The 22,135-nt window shown below is 40.3% G+C and overlaps 1 protein-coding gene across 3 annotated transcripts in view; it reads right to left on the reverse strand.

The window, feature by feature from the left end:
• The window catches only part of SLC2A9 (solute carrier family 2 member 9), a 163,828-nt gene that overhangs the window by 31,275 nt on the left and 110,418 nt on the right, over positions 1-22,135 (reverse strand). For 2 of the 3 annotated variants that reach the window (XM_054029518.1, XM_054029516.1), the window contains exon 11: positions 7,344-7,471. In XM_054029518.1, coding sequence (XP_053885493.1) covers positions 7,344-7,471 — 128 coding nt within the window. Of the gene's footprint in view, positions 1-7,343; positions 7,472-13,731; positions 15,509-22,135 lie in introns of those variants that run through there. The other variant, XM_054029517.1, reaches the window with a different exon arrangement.

Below are 22,135 nucleotides of genomic sequence, written 5' to 3' on the forward strand. Positions count from 1 at the left end.
CCTGTGTCTGTATAGGAAAAGGTTACAAGATCACATGTGATGAAGACATCACAATTCCTACAATTTTAAGCTAATAAATTTAATGCATAAAACAATGAATGTTTTTGACATCTGTTATTTAAAAGATATTATGGCTTTGCCTCTTAATTTTCTTGTTGCAAATACTATATATACCTAAACCTTGCAGCTCAATCTGAGCAGCTGTCCCTGCAAACAAAGATGTGAGCAGATAAACATAGAATTTTGCCATCTGTCAGTAGAAAAGGACTGCAGGGACATGTTAAAAGACTCTCAAGTTGCAGACTCCTGGAGAAGGGAATAAAAAGTCTTCATTGGACCAGAACAGTTTTCAGTTTTTCATCGTAGCAGAATATAGCCAGAGAAAAAAAAATTTAAAAACTTACGTTATTTAGAAATGGGTAGCTAATCCACAAAGTTTGTGTAATAAAGAGGGAGCAACAATAGAGCCACACTTTTTTTGCACTGCAGTGATATGATTATAATGTAGTATTCAGATGTGCACATCAAATACTCCTTGCATATTTCCATATAATGTACTGCTTTCCATTTTAAACTTAATTTTGACTTTCCCTCTAACTTTCAATTCTTAAAATAGTTATCACATTGAAACCAATTTAAGAAATCGATACAAACAAATTACTCTACTTTCAATATTCTACAATGAGGATGGGAACCCATAGAATATTTTCAATTATGCATTTGCTTTAGAATCTTAACTCCACGTTTTAGTGCATGGGTCAGACAAGTAGCTATCTTACTTCACTAAATTTAACTACAGGGATTGATGGGGGAAATTTTGATATTCAAACTAATTATTAGGTCACATTTTGGAGAATTGACTGCCAATTAATTTTCAATAGCTATGAATATTTTACACATTTTCTCCAAAAAATTTTTAACATAAAACTGTTGTGAAAAGTATAAAATATGTATAAATAACTGCCTCTTCTTGTTGCTTTATAAAAAAAATTATTGAAAAAATGCATGGAGCAATCATACTAAAATTTAAACAGATTGAATGGATTATTCATTTTGTTAAGATGTTTCAAGCATTGATAAGGTTTTTTCAAGTCATGCTATAAGAACAAAATTAAAACACCCTTAACCAGGAAATGACCATGAGACTATTGACTCTGTAATGAAGTATGGGTAGATGCTGTAATTCAGAGAACAAAGCTGACTGAAGGAGCTGGACAAAGAGAAAGTTAAGGAAGACCATTCTTAAATTCCTGACTTATTCTCTCTAGCTTTGTGAATGAGGAAGGCATTACTAGTCAATTTCATGAATAATCTTAGAAGAAAATTAAAACCCAAGTAACTCTGTTTTCACGTACAATACATCTGATTTCAAATTGTAAGGAAGCTCTATCAACAAAAACAAACCGACAAAAACAGCAGTATATGTTGCCTTCAGTATAACTGAAGATATATTTTTGTCATGAAAAAGTAGAATTTTTCATTAAGCTAAATTATGTATTTCCCAGTACAACATGAAATCACTAGAAAAATGTTAGTATATAGATGAAAACCCAAAGAATTTCAATCACTTTTTAGCTGCTGAGATCTACATAGTGCCTTTTTAAACAGTTAACACTCAGGGCACGCCCTATGATGCGGGGTTAGCAGAAACACAGGATACATATAATACAATCTAGCAAAAATGATCACGGACTACATTAAATGAGAGATATGCCTGAGCTACACAATTCAGATCTGGCTGCCAGAAGGGCAGTCTCCAAGTGAGAGCTCAAGAAGCAGAAACGAGGGTACAAACACGGGGCACCTTGAATATCTCTACAAGAAAAATCTGAAAAAAGTGCGATTTTTAGGAGAAAATTGCCCTGACAAATGTACACAATTATGGTTGGATTTTCAAAATCACAAAGTATTAGCCTAATTCCACTGAAGAAAATGGGAGTTCTAGTTACAGCAACGGGAGCAGAGTTAGGAAGAACAAAGTACTTTTTGCAAATCCTTACTCTTTACGGGTTGACCCAACACCAAGTGAAGCCAATGAAAAGACTCCCACTGATTTCACTGAGGATTGGATCAGACTCTTAGGGCTTATTACTGTGAGCAGTCTAACTGAAGTCAATGGCAACAGTAAGCTGGGCAAAAATTTTTGGCGAATGATAAATTTACCAAAAAATGAAGTTTTGGCCAACAAAAATATGAGGAAGTTGTTTTAAAAAACAAGTCAAAACAGTTCATTTCAACATTTTCAAAATGAGCCATTTTGACATTTAGTTTCAAATCGATCTGTTTCATTTAGAAAATGTCATTTTGAGTCAACATTTCATTTTTAAAATGTCATTCAACCAAGATGATTTTCCCCCCGATTTTTTGGTTTTGGTGAGAAAAACCAGTTTAGATTTGTTTTTTTTTTTTGATTTTTCAGTTTAGCCCCAAAACCAAAACATCAGTTATTCACTCACCTCTAAGGAGTAGAAAAGGTTCAAAGGACTGGTATCTTTGTATTCAGTTTACATTTCAAAGGTGTTCTTAGTAATCAAAAGGCTAAAGACCTCCCCCACTCCTTTTAAATGCAAGATTTAATTAGCTGGGTCAGTGTTTATAACAGTTTCCAGATCTCTCACATAAATTAAAATTCATGCAAAGAAATGTAACTGGTGCTACTTGGTAAAAGATGTCCTATATGCTACTCTCACTGAGAATAAATGTCTAGCAGAAACAGTACACATTTTACATCAAGTATTTTTTCAGTTATAAGTAGACACAAAAAGCAATTTTCAGAAATTAAAAATCCCCACCACTTATTCTAAATCTCATTACCCAGAAAGGACTTGTCCAATTAGCCTCAGACTTTCCAGAACAATTCTCCTCTGGACAACAATTAGATGTGACAAACTTCTGCTTTCTTTTCCCTAAAACATTTTCTGTTTGTGTACACTTAAAATGGTAACAGGCAATTATGGTGTCACTACTTTGGCTTTGTAATTGTGAATTCCGCTTTTATCATGTTATCACAGGGTGGGATGACCCTTTAAGGAAGCTGGGTTTAATCCCCATCTGTGATTAACTAGTTGCATCCCAGCTGGTGAGATAAAAGGTCAACAAGCAGCTCACTTACAGGGTGAAGGGATGCTCATGCAGGAGACTCAGGAAATAACCTGGTAAGGAGGGCGTGCCACACCAGCCAGATGAAAGGCCTGGCTGGGGATACCTGCTAGATAGGCAGCAGCAAAAGACCTCAGAGACAAAGGCTTTAGGAGGGCCAAGACCTGGTTTACCTCTTTTGACCAACATTTAGCTGTGTTTGAACAATAAAGGCATCCCTGGGGAAAGGGACAGAAATATTGTCATTGGTGGTAGATTCACTGATGCACTGTCCAGTGAACTGGCCCACCAGCTTGCCTGAAAGTAGGGAAACAGAAACAGGGTCCTTTGCCATGTTTGGAGAGACCTTGCTACACAGGTAGCACTGCAATAAGTATATGGCTGACAAAGCGGACAAAAAGTTTGATGTAAACAAACTGGAGAGAGTCCAGAGGAGAGCACCAAAAATGATAAAAGGTTTAGAAAGCCTCACCTATGAAGAAAGGTTAAGAAAACCTGGCATGCTTAGTCTTGAGAAAAGAAGACTGAGGAGGGACTTCATAAGTCTTCCAGTATCATAAGGGTTGTTATACAGAGGGTGGTGATCACCTGTTCTCCATGTCCACTGAAGGCAGGAAAAGTAGTAATGGGCTTAATCTGCAGCAAGGGAGATTTAGATTAGACACTAGGAAAAGAACTGTAAGGATAGTTAAATTCTGGAATAGGTTTCCAAGTGAGGTTGTGGAATCCTCCTCAATGGAGATTTTTAAGAACAGGTTAAACAAACACCTTTCAGGGATGGTCTTCCAGATATACTTGGTATCGAAGTCCCTTTGAGCCCTACAGTTCTACATGTCTATGATTCTATCCAAAATCCCATTTGACTGAAGTGAATGGGAGTCTTGGTATTGACTTCAATGGGTACTGGATCAAACCTGAAGTCCCCATTTATCATCCATGTTCATAATTTCTTTGAAGGTCATCATTCATTTTTTGGGAGCATAAAACTCTCCTTCTCTAAGTCCCCACTGTGACATTCTATACCTTGGGGGAGCATACTGTAACCCCAAATTCCTCATTTTCATATAATCATAATCTTACATATAAAGCATGCCTTGTAAGGTATCAGGGGAAAGGTTATGATCTGCTGAAAGTCATTTCTCTATCCATACATGTGTATCATTAATGCATATGAAGTTATGAGAATTGTGTTGTATGGTGGTCACTAAAACATGCTGTAAGTTGGGGAATCAGCCAGATATTAGCTCCCCAGAGGCAACAGCAAGGGAAGTAGCCAACGCCCGGGTGGGGTGTCAAACAACCCATCGACAGCCTTGTCCAGCAAGAGAGCTACAAAGCAATGACTCACCTGTATGAGGCCACACCAGGGGAATTGCTCAACCTTGCTTGGAGAGACTCAGGGCTAGTCTACACTGGCAACATTAAAGTGCTGCCGCAGCAGTGCTTTAATGTGCCTTGTGTGGTCGCAGCGCTCTAAAAAAACCACCCCTGCGAGGGGCGTGGCTCCCAGTGCTGGTGCACTCTCTATATTGGCAAAAAGAAGAACAGGAGTACTTGTGGCACCTTAGAGACTAACAAATTTATTAGAGCATAAGCTTTCGTGGACTACAGCCCACTTCTTCGGATGCATATAGAATGGAACATATATTGAGGAGATATATATACACACATACAGAGAGCATAAACAGGTGGGAGTTGTCTTACCAACTCTGAGAGGCCAATTAAGTAAGAGAAAAAAACTTTTGAAGTGATAATCAAGCTAGCCCAGTACAGACAGTTAAGAAGTGTGAGAATACTTACAAGGGGAGATAGATTCAATGTTTGTAATGGCTCAGCCATTCCCAGTCCTTATTCAAACCGGAGTTGATTGTGTCTAGTTTGCATATCAATTCTAGCTCAGCAGTCTCTCGTTGGAGTCTGTTTTTCAAGTTTTTCTGTTGTAATATAGCCACCCGCAGGTCTGTCACTGAATGACCAGACAGGTTAAAGTGTTCTCCCACTGGTTTTTGAGTATTTTGATTCCTGATGTCAGATTTGTGTCCATTAATCCTTTTGCGTAGAGACTGTCCGGTTTGGCCAATGTACATGGCAGAGGGGCATTGCTGGCACATGATGGCATATATCACATTGGTAGATGTGCAGGTGAACGAGCCCCTGATGGTATGGCTGATGTGATTAGGTCCTATGATGATGTCACTTGAATAGATATGTGGACAGAGTTGGCATCGGGGTTTGTTACAAGGATAGGTTCCTGGGTTAGTGGTTTTGTTCAGTGATGTGTGGTTGCTGGTGAGTATTTGCTTTAGGTTGGGGGGTTGTCTGTAAGCGAGGACAGGTCTGTCTCCCAAGATCTGTGAGAGTAAAGGATCATCTTTCAGGATAGGTTGTAGATCTCTGATGATGCGCTGGAGAGGTTTTAGTTGGGGGCTGAAGGTGACAGCTAGTGGTGTTCTGTTATTTTCTTTGTTGGGCCTGTCTTGTAGGAGGTGACTTCTGGGTACTCGTCTAGCTCTTTCAATCTGTTTTTTCACTTCAGCAGGTGGGTATTGTAGTTTTAAGAATGCTTGATAGAGATCTTGTAGGTGCTTGTCTCTATCCGAGGGATTGGAGCAAATGCGGTTATATCTTAGAGCTTGGCTGTAGACAATGGATCGTGTGGTGTGTCCTGGATGGAAGCTGGAGGCATGTAGGTAAGTGTAGCGGTCAGTAGGTTTCCGGTATAGGGTGGTATTTATGTGACCATCACTTATTAGCACAGTAGTGTCCAGGAAATGGACCGCTTGTGTGGACTGATCTAGGCTGAGGTTGATGGTGGGATGGAAATTATTGAAATCATGGTGAAATTCCTCAAGGGCTTCTTTTCCATGGGTCCAGATGATGAAGATGTCATCAATGTAGCGCAAGTAGAGTAGGGGCGTTAGGGGACGAGAGCTAAGGAAGCGTTGTTCTAAGTCAGCCATAAAAATGTTGGCATATTGTGGGGCCATGCGGGTACCCATAGCTGTGCCGCTGACTTGAAGGTATATATTGTCCCCAAATGTGAAATAGTTGTGGGTGAGGACAAAATCACAAAGTTCAGCCACCAGGTTAGCTGTGACATTATCAGGGATACTGTTCCTGATAGCTTGTTGGCACTTTACCGCGCTGAAACTTGCTGTGCTCACGGGGGTGTTTTTTCACCCCCGAGCGAGAAAGTTGCAGTGCTGTAAATTGCCAGTGTAGACAAGCCCTCAGCAATGCCTCCCAGACATGCCTGGACTTGTGCTCCCCAAGCACATGGGGGTATAAAACAGACAAAGTGGACACATACTACTGGGCTCTTCTCCTGCCCCCACGTATGCTGCAAGCAACCAAAACACTGAGAAGAAGAAAAGATTCCAACACAGGAGATTGGCCCAGGTTTAAGGAACAAACCTGTATATTACGGACTGCAATATCCAGTGGGGTGAGAAAAACTGCTTAATCTAGTTGCTGCCCAGTTTAATAGGGTTGAGAGCTTAGACTGCGTGATTATATTTTATTTCTTTTGGTAACTGACTCTGACTTTTTACCTATCACTTAAAATCTGCCTTTCATAGTCAATACATTTGTTTAATTGTTTATCTTTACCAGTGAGTTTGTATGAAGTGTGGTGCAAATCTGGTTTGACAAAGGCTGGTGTATATCCACTTTCCATTGTTGAAGCGGTGAACCAATTAATAAATTTGCACTGCCCATCTTGAGCTGTGCAAGACGGTATATTCCTGGGGTACAGTGCTGGGAGCTGGGGGGATTTGGCTCTGGTGCCTTTCTCTGTGTGATTCGTGAGTGGCTCTGGGAGCATTCACGCAATCCAGCTGGGTGTGGGGGCTCCACATGTGGTTGTGCTGAGTGATCACAGCGCCTGGAAGGGTTGCTGCTGGTGACTAGCAAGGCATTGTGAGAGACAGCCCAGGCTGGGGAGACTTCAGGGTGCACAGTCCCAGGCAGCATCCTGGTCCCAGGCTGCACCCTGGGGGGATCCCGTCACACCCACCTTCTCCACCAGAAATAAGCTATTGTTCATAAGCCCACAATATAATATTTTCCTCCTCACTTTCCGTTAAGTGGAGCTTCAGCAGAACATACATTTACAACTGACACACCGAAATGCATCAAAAGGAGGTGCAGGTTTCATTCCACTTCACAACAAAGAAAGTTTCACAATGACCCAATGATAAACTATTAATTCAGTTATCATACAGTTAATTGTGCATGGTGTGTACCTGAATAAAAGGGAAAAGAAGTCCCACTGAGAAGTTGGAGAGCCAGTTGACTGTCCCAGCTATCACAAATGCGGCAGGCTTTTGAGACTGCTGAAAAAACTCTCCAGTCAAGACGAATGGAATCCCACCTGAAATGTAACAGCCAAGAAATGGTTGGTTTAATAAACTCTAATGCCTAAAGCTGTGGTAGCAATCAATACGGAAATGTCAAAAATTCACAAGCACTGAGATCTGTGACATCAATCAACGTCTGGTGCAGCTCTCCATCTCTATTCTGGTGTGAAGTTATAACAGGTAGACCTTGAACACTAGGATTTATTATTCCACATGATTTACTGAAACTTTAATTTTAAAGGGCTTGGCTTTCCCCTCCATTATACCAGCTTTATATGAGTATGACTCCTTTGTGGAGTTACAGTGACGTAAAACTGGTAACAGAATGGATAATGGAGCCCAAAGTGTTTACGAATTTAATTTTAAGTTGATAACATGGGAGCAGTTTAATTCCTGTTCTTACTAAAACAGTCAAAATGCTGCAGATGGAGGGATATTCTGTAACAGATTTTATGTTAAACATTAATATTTAGACAGGTGATTTAGAAATATACTTTAAAAAGAAAGATGAGGTATTAAATAACTGCATAATTATTCACATTTTTGTAACAGTGAAGCTGGAAATGATGAAAAAGCAAATAATTACTACTCTGTTTAGTATGCTTTCATTGTTATTTATTTAACACACACACACACACACACACACACACACACAAAATATTAAAAAGTTCTTTTAATTCTAACCCCTTTGGAAACTCCATTTTTCCATAATACCCACAAATTTAAAAAACAAACCCTATTATATGTTATATCCATTCTCTGTGTTGTCTCCCACTATGTTTCTACCTGATCTATCTTTGTCCTGTAGATTGTTAGCTCAGTGGGTGGAGACTTTATCTTCATTTGGCTGCTGCATAGCACTGAACACACTTGTCAGTGCTTAAAAATGATATACCAAGAAACTGCTACAATACAGTAACTGGTACATTTAAAATACATATAGTATCAACCATACTATGAGCACTAAGAGATAACCCTTTGCAGACATATAAAGGGACATATAGAAGAGATAGGGCACATATGTCTTCACTACCGGCCGGATCGGCGGGCAGTGATCAATCCAGTGGGAATCGATTTATCGCACGTAGTCTAGACGCGATAAATCGATCACTGAGTGCTCTCCTGTTGACTCCTGTACTCCAGCTTGCGAGAGGCGCAGGCAGAGTCAACGGGGGAGCAGCAGCAGTCGATTCACTGTAGCGAAGATCTAAGTACGTCAACTTCAGCTACGTTATTCACGTAGCTGAAGTTGTGTAACTTAGAGCGACCCACCCTTCCCCCAGTGTAGACCAGGCCTGTAGGAAGACCTGTCTCTGCCCCAAAGAACTTAAAGTCTAGTGAAACAATGGACACATGGAAAGAGGGGAATGGGATGCAAGAAAAAGCCATGTGACTGATCAGTAAAGTTCAGCATGCATCATATTAACTATTAATATAATTTTTTCATCTTACAGTGCCTGAAAGCCCCAACTGAAATTGAGGCCCTATTGCACTAGGTCTGTACATACACACAGTAAAAGACAGTCCCTGACTCAAAGAGCTTACTGTCTAAATGGACAATACGAAGGGGACAGAAAGGTAGCATTGTTACCCCCATCTTAGAGATGGGGAAATGAGGTACCAAGCCACTAAGTGCTATTACGTCAAAGCTACCCATCCTGTCCATATTCTACAACTAAAAAACTGTATTTATCTCTATGGGGAATTAGTAGCGTGCACTGGCTTTTCAGTACAGCACTTTGAAGATATATAATAAAGTGCTATGTAATGGCTCAGTAGGAGTATCTCTTATAGTGTATATTATGAAGCACAGGCAACACACTGTCTCTTAATCCTTGGTGGCTTGCACAGAGAGAGTTCCATACTCTTGGAACCTGGGTTCAACTTCTAGGTTCTAGCAGGCAAGAGAACAACTGCACCTGTCATGTCAGCATCTGTTTCAGATCTTGACATGCCATGTGAGGAAGCTGTTTGCCAGAGAATTTGCCCTGTGGAGAGAGGAAGTGATGCACTGCATACGCAGAAACCATAGAATGAGAATTTATTTATAATCATTTATTCTGTCATGCCTTTGCTGTAGGACAATCTACAGAGGTGTTGCTGTTCTTGTCAGCATAATCAAAGTGTTATTCTAGATCCACTTGAGAAAATACACATTGTATAAGAGAGGAAAAGAGCCAAAGGCAAAAAGAAAGAGAACAGAAGGACAGAAACATATCACAAAGCATAAATGTTATGGAAACAAAAATGTATCTGTGCTACTTGAAAAACAGCCTCTTGAAAAATCATGTGTGCTTTCTGGATACATATTCAGCATCAATAAGCCTGTGCTTTACATGAGTCACCAGTATCACAGAGCTCTTGAATGTAATTAAAGAAGAATCTTAACTAATTTAATTAAAACTGTGTCCAAGAGATTTTCTAGAAGTCAAGAAAAGGGAGAGTGGTGCTGTGGAGCCTTTCCAAAAGTTTTTTTTTTTTGTGGGGGAAAGGGGGTTGTGGGGAGAAAGGGGATATTAGAAATGGCACAGACAAGTGGTTCCACACTTCAGGAGGATATAGCCAACCATTTCTGAAAGCCACTGACTAGCCAACATAGAGAGGATACGCTACTGCAGTGGGATGATGTCAGAGATTGCGTGAGAGAATGAATCAGCCTCTGAGTGTGTGAGGGAAAGTCTGACTTAGCTGAAGGATAGGGCAGTTCTGAAGAAAACCAGGAGGCTGGGTTAAGACAGATTCTGTGATGCAAAGCCTTAAAACAGGACAAGGCTTATGCTGCACTAGGACATGAGGCCTGGGATGAAGGTGTCTTCCAGGAGTCAGTACATGGTACATCAAATTGTGGTGAAGGATCCACTGCAAAACAGAGCGAAATGAAGCAGGGATTGAACCAGGGGGCACCATGAAATAATAACCTTTGAAAAAGGGGTCTGGCTCAGGATCCAATGGACTTGCAGTATGAAATCTAGAGCAAAAGGCAGTGAGATACAGGTCAAAATCAAGACGTCCGAGGAGTGACCAAACTAAGGCACTGTACGTATAGGTAGGATTTAATGTACAAGTATAGGAATATGAATGGACAAGATACACAATCTAGACATGTACAGCATTAAAATCGACTGTTTATTGTTGGCTCCATTTGCACCTCCAACAGCTTATCTGTATCAATCAATGTAGATGAAAATTACACCAACATCTATGACAATTAAACTTTAGAGCAGCATTTCCCTGACTTATGAAAACAGCCTCCCTTAGGGAAAATGAAATCACCTCTCCCCATTAACCTAACCAAGGTCCACCCAAAATAAGTGGTCTGTTGTGACAACTGTGACTCAGAGCAGGCTGTGCAGATTTTCATAATCTTCCTCTCCTTTCTTGCATGCTTTGGTAAACACTGAAACAGTAAATAATGTTGACATTTAAGTCTCATCTTTGGCATCTGAATCTGTAGTACCCATTGAAGTGAATGGGGCAGCATACACCTCAGATGTAATGTTTCAGGCTCTCTGCAAACTCAGGCAGTCATCACTGCCATTGGTTACACTTAGATGACACTTTCAAGGGTTTCTCCACAGCAACTAGAGATTAAGGCAGATTTTTAAAGGTATTTAGGTGCCTACGAATGCATGCAGACAGGCACTTCTGAAAATCCCCACTGGGTGCCTATCTGTATCTTTAGACACCTAAATACCTTTAAAAATCTGGCCCTTAATTCTTTTTTTGAACAAAAGCACAGTCTCTGGAGAACCACTGAGATACATGCCCTAGTCCCTCAACTGATCAGTTATACCTACAATGGGGCCTGCCTCACACTTAAGCAGCATTTCCTAGGGAATTGCATTCAGTTAAAAAAAAAGAGAAAGGAAAACACTATTTTTTTTTGTTACAATTTATGGTTCTATAAATCTGGGTACTACTCTTGGCTCTCTCACATCCTTGAGAAAGTTGCTTAACCTTTCTGTACCTCAGTTCTCCCATCTTAAAATGAAGATGATCCTGAATGTATTGTCACATTTGCAGGGTAACTGCACCTTTACTCCCTGCTCCGTGGTCCACGCCAGGAGTGCCCAGTCAGGTCTCAGGTTTCTAGCCTGTCTCTGGGCAGGGAATTTTGTCCCACTCCCTTCTAAGAGGGGGAGTTTTAAGGCTTCACAACTTCCTGCCTTACACTGGGATATCCACAGAGAGCCAGTCTGCCTAAAGACCAGTGCTTGTGCTTTGCTTTCCCTCCAAGGGCTATGATCAGTGTATTGCCAGCAGTCACAAGCCACCACACAGCTAAACTAGCAGATATGTTCTTAAAAGGTAAAAGCATTACAGAGAAAACATAATAAAAACAATAAACAGATGTAAACACACACTGAATATCCCAGGAATCACCCATCAGTCTTAAGGGGCCCTAGTAAGCCAGTATTTCCAACCCTCACACAAGGGTTGGGGCCCTCCTTGGATAGAAGGTCCTGTCCGCTTGTTGGATCAGAAAGGAGGCCCTGAGTCAGTTCAGTCTTTTTTATAGCAAAAGCTCTTTCTGTCATGTGACTGGGACCTGGGCAATCATGCCTAGTGGGCAGAGCAGGAATCAGGTCTAATGATCAGAACAAGATTCAGTACCCAGGAATCGGAGCCCAGGTCAGCACTGGAGCCAGATGACAGAGCCAAGAGCCACAGCCAGAGTCAGGAGTTGGAGCCCAGGGTCAGAACCAGGTTACCCAGAGTGAGGAAAGGCTGGAACAAGGCAGGAGCTATCACAGCCATGGGCAAATGCGTTTAGCAGCCACTCAACTGAACTGCTGCAGATGCTGGGCTTAAGAGCCAGTGTGCTGACTTTTCCAACCATTCAGGCAGCATAGCCAACCAGGCAGCCTCCTACAAGCCAGCTGCAATTGTTAGATGCCTGGAGACTGGCTCTGCAACAGGCCTTGATTCCTGACACTTTCTTTGTCTGATGGTCTCTGGAAAACTCAGTTTGAACCAGCACACGCAAACCATCCCACGGAGTGATACATCTCTGGAGGTATTTACAACCTAAGTGATTCACCGTAATCACCCCTCATCCCCCGCATTGTTTCTGGTTCCTGCAGGAGCTGAGATAACCCTCCCCCCTGGAGCTGCAGACAGTCGCTAGCCCACAGTGATACATAACCCAGAGGTGTTGCATGCGGTTGCAATATCTGTCACAACTACGTCCTAGTGGGGGATGTGAGACTTAATCAGTGTCTGTAAAATATAATGAGATTTTTGGATGAAAGTTGCTATTAAATGCCAATTATTATTATTCCTGTGATATTTGTAACTACACTTCCGTACCAAAAGAGGTTCAGCTTAGATTCGGTATTCAGATTTTGAAAGTTTATGAAAACTGAACCTGCCAAACAGAAGGAGGTGCAAATGTGGTCTTCACACCAACCAGGTGAATCATCTTGGCAAGTGTACCAGTGAAAGAAAAAATGTAGAACGGACATCGTAGGCAAACTTAAGTTTTAGAGTTTCCTTGGATTGTTGTGATAAAGTTTTCTTTATCAGTCATTCCATACAAATGAGTGAGTGTCCTCATTCAAGTGTCCCCTTCCCCATCACTAACGTGAACTGAAAATTTCTGGCCTATGTTCACGTATGATTTTTGTTATTGGAAATAAATGATAAATAAAAACAGCCAGTCTGACCAATTCACAGAGGTGCCACAGCTGTCTTGAAACACATGATTGTGAGATCTTGTAACTTCCATTGTGTGTATTTACGTGGGCTGGCATTACAGATTCAGCACAAATCTAAATGATGTACTTTCCCACTGAGAATGAGCCATACATGAGCATCACCATCAGAAGGCTGTACACATGTTTTTCAGTAAAATAGCTATTTTTTGGTACTGACCATAAAAACAAACAAACGTACATTAGGAAACTTTCCTGTAGGAGTTTTTCAGCAAGGCAGCTTCTGAACATGAATTTACAGAGCTAATGCACCGATCATAATTATTGTGGTGATTCACTTTTATTACTTTGTCCTTTTCAGAGTAGCAATGAATATAATAGAAGGAGGAATTTTTAACACACTGTGATGTCTTAATGAAAGACTAATATACCTGTTAACCTGCTACCACCATTACAACTTACAAATCTCTTATTTCAGTTGTAATATATTACGTGTCAGATTTATAAACACCTAAAAATGTGTGTGCGCACACAATTTGGCAGACAACAATGTTTGTGTATTTTTGTGCAATATTTATTTGCATACATAATTACCACAATTACAGTCAATGTAATTCATTCACAAATGCCCACTTACTCATCCAAATAGTCAGTTATGTATGCAACTGATATTACAGTACAAAAATAAAAAAATAATTAAAAATGGCAATTTTATCAATTTAGACATACAAATGCACATGAATTTTGCATATGCAACAGCATGCATTTAAAAATATATAAAATATGAATCTACAATAAAATTGTGTTATAAAGATAAAAATTGTGCAGTCTTTAATATTCAGTTAAATGATACATTTTCAGATAAATGCTGCTTAGTAGGAGTTGATTAATGTAATGTAAAACCTAAATCTCTCTTTCAAAGGCTTTTAAATACAGGAGCAAATTTTTGATCATAGAAAAGATGCAAAGTGAGCAAAATCTTGGGATCCTTACTCTGTTTTTACTCAGTCCTTACTTTGGCACTGAAGTCAGTGGAGTAAAAGTAGGATTTATGGGATGAAATTAAGAAAGGGAATATTTAAACTGAGTATCAAGGAAATCTATTGCTTTGGTGAATAGTCCCAAGGAAAGGGTAGAAACTCCATCTCTTTTGCAAGACTAAAGAGAATGGTATTCCTTGTGAAAAAATTTGCTACATTTTAGTTGTGGCCATGTATAAGAAGTATGAAATTTCAGGGAGTTATAAATACTTGCAATTTTTCCTCCTGTGTCTGTCTGGATTAAGTGAGACAGTAGAAGGATATATCAAAACTACAAATAAAACCTCATAACACTGAGTCTCAGAGTCTGAGTCAATTGGCTAGGGCTGTTGGACTAAAAATAGATATTAGGGCTGGTGCTAGACCCACCCCCCTCATGGGGTCTACACTGATCACAAACATCTACATTGCAATTGCCCGAATCCCATGAGCCTGAGTCAGCTGAGCTGGGCCAGTTGCGGCTGTGTCATAGGTCTTTCACTGCAGTGTAAATGTACTCGCAGAGTCTTCCAGGGATGGGAGGCCAACTAGGAGACCACTCAATGTCAGTGAAAGACTTCAGAATTTGATGTCCAAACAATGGAGGACCAGAGGGGATTTAGTAATGGAAATGCATAAAGAATGCTCCATTTGATCAAAAAACACATGGAGTCAGAGGAAAAGTGATGGAGAGCAGGACAAAGTGGCAGAGGAAAAGTTTCTGGATGAATATCTACACCATGATCTTGAGCAGAGGGAATGAGAGATCGAATTTCACAGGGACATGTTCTGGTTCCCATGGATTTGCCTCAACAGTGCCATGCCCTACAACTCATGCCCAACAATGACAAAGAGCCAGCCAATGAGCCATTCACCATCCAGCCACTCATGGATCCTCACAGCATCAGCAATATCAGCTGCACTCTATACCTTCTCCAATTTGAATGTCAATAAAGGTAAAGAAGAAGGAATCTTTATTTCTTTAATGTGTGCATAAACACTACATATGATCTCCAGGCAACAGCCCAATTCGCTATACAACACCGTTAATCAACAACTCCTGTGTAAACCTTCTGCAGGTTGTGAATGCAAGTGTACAAGGCATCAATCATGGCTTTTGTTTTTAACAGACCCAGGACCACTAATAGTTGCATTTGGTAGTTGTCTGTAAGCAGACCACAAAGCATCATTGTTGGCAATCCATTTAATCTCATATACAGTGATTGGGATATCTTGTGTGCTTTACATGTGTGGTGGTAACTGTCCAAACAAGACAGTAAGCAGCACCCTCTTGATTTCAGTCAGTCAAAGGCACATTCCACCATGATTCTGCATGTGCTCAGCATGTAGTTAAACTGCCTCTGGTCCAATTTGGCGCCTATCAAGATAAACATTTATCAACTAGGGCAGCAGTTTACCTAAAAATCACAACACGACTGTTGGGGGGAACAATGTACCAGCTTGCCCACATTGACACAAGCCAGATTTCTGGAACATCCTGGCATCATGCACTCAATTCAATGTTGGTGTCCATCAATATGCCATGGTGGTCCACAAGGCCTGTGTAATGATGGAGTAGTATCCTTTCCTGTTAATGTACTTGCTTGTTTGAAATGGCATGCATAGGCTAGAGATATGCCATCAGTCACACCTGCACAGTTCAGGAACACCATCCATTCAAACCCTGCAATTATTTCAGGAATATTTCCAATTTTTACAACCTGGGGGTGGGGTGGGGGGAAGGGGGACAGGTAGAACAGCACAGCATTAATTGTTTGGCATACTTCCATGATTGCTATGCCAACACAGAATCATATAACTGGAAGGGACCTCGAGAGGTCATCTAGTCCAGTCCCCTGCACCATGGCTTTGCTGACCCCGAACTGATTACCAACAGATCTATAACAGTCTGGTGTAGCCAGCATCCACAGCACAATAGCAGCACGCTTCTGGACCGTTATAGGACCTCTCATCTGGGTGTTCTGCCTCTCAAGGGCAGGAGCAAGCTCCTTATACAGCTCATGTGGAAGTCCTGGACTCACTGCTGGTTTCCCATGTTTGCATCACAATGTGGTCCTAACAATACGTGCTTGTGGTCCTAGTCTAGCAGCACGTGTGTCCGTATGCGAAGGGGATCTCCCCTAAAAAGCAGAATCCACTCAGTCCACTCTATCACTTCATGGTCCTGGTCTTTTGTTTTGTTCTGCTTGTAAGCTGCTGCCTGTGTCTTCTCCGGGCCAAAAATAGTCTCAGAAACACCTGCCATGGTCTCTTGGCAGCAGCTTCAGCAAAGGCATGAAAAAGAAAAATTGCCTCCATAAAAAAAAACAGCAGCTGTTGGTTATTAAGGTGAGTAAGATTCAGACCTCTGGCACAGAATAGCACAGCAACACACCAACTTGGGTCCTGCCAGGAAATGAACCTCCTGGGCCAAGGCTATTCCTTCCCACAATCCCCAGAGTGGACAGGCATGTTGCCCCATGGCACCCTGCAATTGTGAGCACAGAATAGTGTAGTGAGTTGTGGTGCAATGTATCTCGGGATACACACCCAGATAATTGTATTGTTTATCATGACCAGATACAGTGCTGGTGTGGACATGGGGCATGACAGCAGCATGCTTATATCAACATATGGTCATGCTGAAGTGGGTTTGGCTACCATACACTGAATAGCCTGCAATTGCTGAACCTGTCGTTAGCATGCAGTGAAGACATGGCCTAAGAGAAAACTGGATAAAGCGCTGAAAAAGTATATTGTAGGAAACAACCCTGCCCCAGCAGCAGAGGGTCTAAATGACCTAATATGTCTTTTCCATCTCTGATTTCTATTAATCTATACATGGAGCAAGAATTTTGCAAAATATTTAACTAGAGTTTTGAGATAATCTGACAGGTTACAGAACATCTCCTTAAAGTGTAAATTCCATTTGACAGAATAATGCTCAACAAATAACAGTGTAGCACATTCAAATGCAACAGTGGTATTGCCTAGCTAATCCTATTTAGGAAATCAGGAGCAGAATGCGTGACAGAGATATAACACTGCTTGGCTTCATGAACAGAGACACTGTGAGCATCTTTGTGGATTGAACTTGAGACCTTCAGTCTGTACTACTTGACTTTTTCAGAGTTAAGTATCTATCATCAGTATTTTGGTTTAAAGTGGCATATCTATAACAAGTACAAATGACAATTAGGACACAATGTCAAAACAACAGAGACCCCCCTAAAGCTTTCCCATCACTCCAACCCATCTACTCATCCTGGCCTCTTTCCTCCGTTGGTTAGGAGAACAGGAAGGCTTTGTGCCATGACCTGAAGGTCAACATATTCAGGCTCTGATGAACTGCTGGTTGAAGTGAATTCCACACGACAGGGCCTTGTCTTCAGACCCACATCAATAAATCAGGGGACATGTCAACTGATCTTATATGCCAGATTCAAACAAAACAAAGCACAGGGGCAGCCCCTCAACTAGTGTAAATTGATGTAGCTCCACCAACTAATATCAGTTGAGGAGCTGGCCCGAGTGGTCTTTATGAACCAGCCCATTTAAATCTCTATCAGTTGACCCAATAATATTACCAAGCATCCTGAAGTACATAATTACTACTAGTCACGTACAGAATTATATTCCAGAAAATAAAATATAGTTAAAGCTGCTACAATTGATAATCTTGCATTATTAGTTTTTATCTGTCACAGGTCTGCTCTTTATCAGGATAACAATGAGGAGTCCGGTGGCACCTTAAAGACTGACAGATTTATTTGGGCATAAGCTTTCGTGGGTAAAAAACTCACTTCTTCAGATGCATGGTGTGAAAATTACAGATACAGGCATAAATATATATTGGCACATGAAGAGAAGTGAGTTACCTTACAACTGGAGAACCAATGCTGAAGGCCAGTTCAGTTAGGGTGGATGTGGTCCACTCCCAATAACTGATGAAGAGGTGTCAATACCAAGAGAGGGAAAATTGCTTTTGTAGTGAGCCAGCCACTCCCAATCCCTATTCAAGCCCAAATTAATGGTGTTAAATTTGCAAATGAATTGTAGCTCTGCGGTTTCTCTTTGAAGTCTGTTTCTGAAGGTTTTTTTGTTGAAGAATGGCTACTTTTAAATCTCTTATTGAATGTCCAGGGAGATTGAAGTGTTCTCCTACTGGCTTTTGTAATTTACTATTCCTGATGTCTGATTAGTGTCCATTTATCCTTTTACGTAGAGACTGTCTGGTTTGGCCAATGTACATGGCAGAGGGGCATTGCTGGCACATGATGGCATATATCACATTAGTAGATGCGCAGGTGAATGAGCCCGATTGTGTGGCTGGTGTGGTTGGGTCCTATGTTGGTGTTGCTAAAGTAGATATGGGGACAGAGAAAGCAACGGGGTTTGTTACAGGGATTGGTTCCTGGGTTAATGTTTCTGTGGTGTGGTGTGTAGTTGCTGGTGAGTATTTGCTTCAGGTTGGGGGGCTGTCTGTAAGTGAGGACTGGCCTGCCTCCCAAGGCCTATGAGAGTGCGGGATTGTTTTCCAGGATAGGTTGTAGATCGTTGATGATGCGCTGGAGAGGTTTTAGCTGGGGGCTGTACGTGATGACCAGCGGCGTTCTGTTATTTTCCTTGTGGGGCCTGTCCTGTAGTAGGTGACTTCTGGTTACCCGTCTCACTCTGTCAATCTGTTTCCTCACTTCCCCAGGTGAGTACTGTAGTTTTAAGAATGCTTGATAGAGATCTTGTAGGTGTTTGTCTCTGTCTGAGGGATTAGAGCAAATGCGGTTGTATTTTAGGGCTTGGCTGTAGACAATGGATCATGGGGTGTGTCCTGGATGAAAGCTGGAGGCATGTAGGTAAGTATAAGGTCAGTAGGTTTCTGGTATATGGTGGTGTTTATGTGACCATCACTTCTTTGCACTGTAGTGTCCAGGAAGTGGATCTCTTGTGTGGACTGGTCCAGGCTGAAGTTGATAGTGGGGTGGAAATTGTTGAAATCCAGGTGGAATTCTTCAAGGACCTCCTTCCCGAGGGTCCAGGATGTTATTTCAGAGGATCTTTTGTTTAACATATATTTTAGTTTGGTACTCAGAAAGTGTATTAATTTAACAGTACATAGAAAGTCAGTCCTGAGAGCATTATTAATGTTACTGGTGCATAACCCGAATTAACAAAACTCATCTCAGAGTAAATACATAAATTAACCGATGGTGCAAACAAAAGTACAAACTGATATCTTGTGCAATAACTCCATTAGTATAAATTTTAGGTTTTTAATTCTATGTACTTTGATCCTAAGTGGTTTAAATATATAATTAAGTACAGATACAAAACCATTAGATGAGGAAAAAATTAGAATAATCTTTTTATGCCCGTTAGGGAATTTTCTTTTTTTTTTCAAACACATATTCCTTTTGCTTTCTTTTAATTTGCAAAAATTAAGAATACCATTAATGTGAATCATCTGATGATTTTTCTCCACTGAACAAAAGTTTATCCTTCCTTGAGTAGTAATTACTGTGTTTTGATATATACTCAGTTCCAAAAGGCAGTACTCTCAAGCAGAATTTTCAGAACCATAATTTACTGGCTGCATTTTTCTTTCTGCTAATTGTTTTTATAAAAGAAAAGTACACTCTGCAACAAAAGAATCCCAGGAATTTCAAACTGATTAAAATTTTACCTTTCTTGGTGCTTCTCCGATTAAATACATCTGACCTCCTGGATACCTAAATGTCATTTTAAACATGGTTCCTTTATAGTTTCCTCATCCTCTGTCACTGCTGAGAACACTAACTTGCTCATTGTCACTCAGGCTTGTAATGTTTCAGAGTAACAGCCGTGTTAGTCGGTATCCGCAAAAAGAAGAACAGGAGTACTTGTGGCACCTTAGAGACTAACAAATTCTATATGCATCCGAAGAAGTGGGCTGTAGTCCACGAAAGCTTATGCTCTAATAAATTTGTTAGTCTCTAAGGTGCCACAAGTGGGCTTGTAATGGTTGGTTAACTTTCCCAGCTCCCTCACCCCATACTTCTATGCCATGTCCAAATCTTGTTGCTTCTTCCTACATAACATTTAAAAGACCTGTTCTTTTCTTTCTTTCTTTCTTTCTTTCTTTCCATACAGCTGAAACACTTATCCAAGTCATCATCATTTTTTGTTTTAATTACTGTAAACTTTTTCTCTCTGGTCTCCACAACAACCACATTGCTACCTCTAGTTAATTCAAAAAGCAGCTGTCAGTCCTTGCCAGTCATTTTTATCACGTCGCCCACCTACGACATCTTTGGCTCATTCTACTACCTCCACTTTTACCACTGCATCAAATTCTAGCTCCTTGTTCTCACCTTCAGTATGTCTCGTAAGTCTGCTGTTCCCTCCGTATCTGTTCATCTCTGACAAGTATTTCAGGATGATGACTTAAAATAAAATCTCTTATCTGCTCTAATGCAGTAACAATCTAACAGTAAATTGTATTTCAGAACAGATTCATGGTGACATGGGAGATATAAATGTTTTGGACAGAGTTCCTCTACACTTTAGACCATGACTTTGGAATAATCAAAGCAAAGACAATCTTTGAATAGCACACTGTACGTTTTACATAAGATCCAGTGAATGCCAAGATAAGACATTCAGCAGCTTAGGCTCAGGTCCAACTCCCAAGGAAATCAACTGGAATTTGTCCTTCAACTTCAGTTTTGCTAGATCAAGCCCTTAGTACTTTGAGGCCTGCAACCTTGCTGCATCAGAAATCTAATCATTCTTCACCAGAATACCCTCAAGCCTGAAAATTCCTTATATCGTGGCATACTAAACACACTAGAATGTGTTAACTTTTATTGTGTATCGAGGGGACCGGGCTATTTCTGAATTTTAGGAGTCAATACAAAAATTAGTACACAGTCAAAAATCCAAATGACCTCAGCTGGAATTTTGGATGCATAACCACTGTGTGATTGGTTCTTTCAGTAAAATTAAAAGATTTGGTACACAACAGAAGGAGATTAGAAGAGGGGTAACATGATATTTTTTAAAGCAACCTATTATTATTATTCTTTAGTATTTGTATTGTGATAGCAACTAGAAGCAGAAGTTATAGATCAGAACCTAAGTATATAGCTGCATTTTTAAAAAACAAACGGAAAGAATTACAAAACAAAGCTGCAGCAGCCGAGTCAGGAATTAATTGTAGTAGTCTTAACAATATCACAATGAAATGCCTGTGAACTTAACATCAAGGTGGTTGGGAAATCTACACAAAGCTGGATATAAATAATTATCTATTTTGGTGCCATTAATCAAGTGGAGATATATTGACTTTTCCTTCACCATTACAATTATGTACTTTGACTAAGGCACAAAACATTATTCATATATATACTCTTGTCTTGAACTACATGTAAAAACTTTATTTTAACCACCTTAACTATATTCTCAAACTCCCTGTGCCATATCAAAACCCTAATTAGAATCTGTCTTTTCATTCACCTGCTTGAACATACAGTAAAAAATTTCTTTATTGAACTACATGGCTACAAATTATTATTAAAGTAGAATTACTTTTACACTTTTAAGTTTCAGAATCTGATAATAATTACTTCAGCTAATCCTTAGTTTATTATGAGCAAATGGACTTTAAGGACTAAAGAAGCTTCTTATAGTTACACCTTTAAACTCTATTACACAGTTGGATTATCTATTACATTTCTATCTTGCAACAGACTGCAATACCAGGAATTAATGACTTACAGGTGTGACAACTTGCGGCATAAATGCGCAATATTCTTATAGTCCTATCAGAATATTTTACAAATCCAGCTAAATTAGGTTCACTACTTCCCTTGATAACATACTGAAAGAAAAATCAATCAGGCATAAGTTCCCTGTCATGAATTCATGATGATAGTCCATTAGCAATAAATGTTGCTGGCTGTGAACTACCTTTCCTCCGAAACGGTCTTAAAAATTGTATGTGATATGTTTTAAGGCTTCCCTGGTAAAA

This window comes from Malaclemys terrapin, chromosome 5, assembly GCF_027887155.1.
Source record: "Malaclemys terrapin pileata isolate rMalTer1 chromosome 5, rMalTer1.hap1, whole genome shotgun sequence".
Lineage (NCBI taxonomy): Eukaryota > Metazoa > Chordata > Testudines > Emydidae > Malaclemys > Malaclemys terrapin.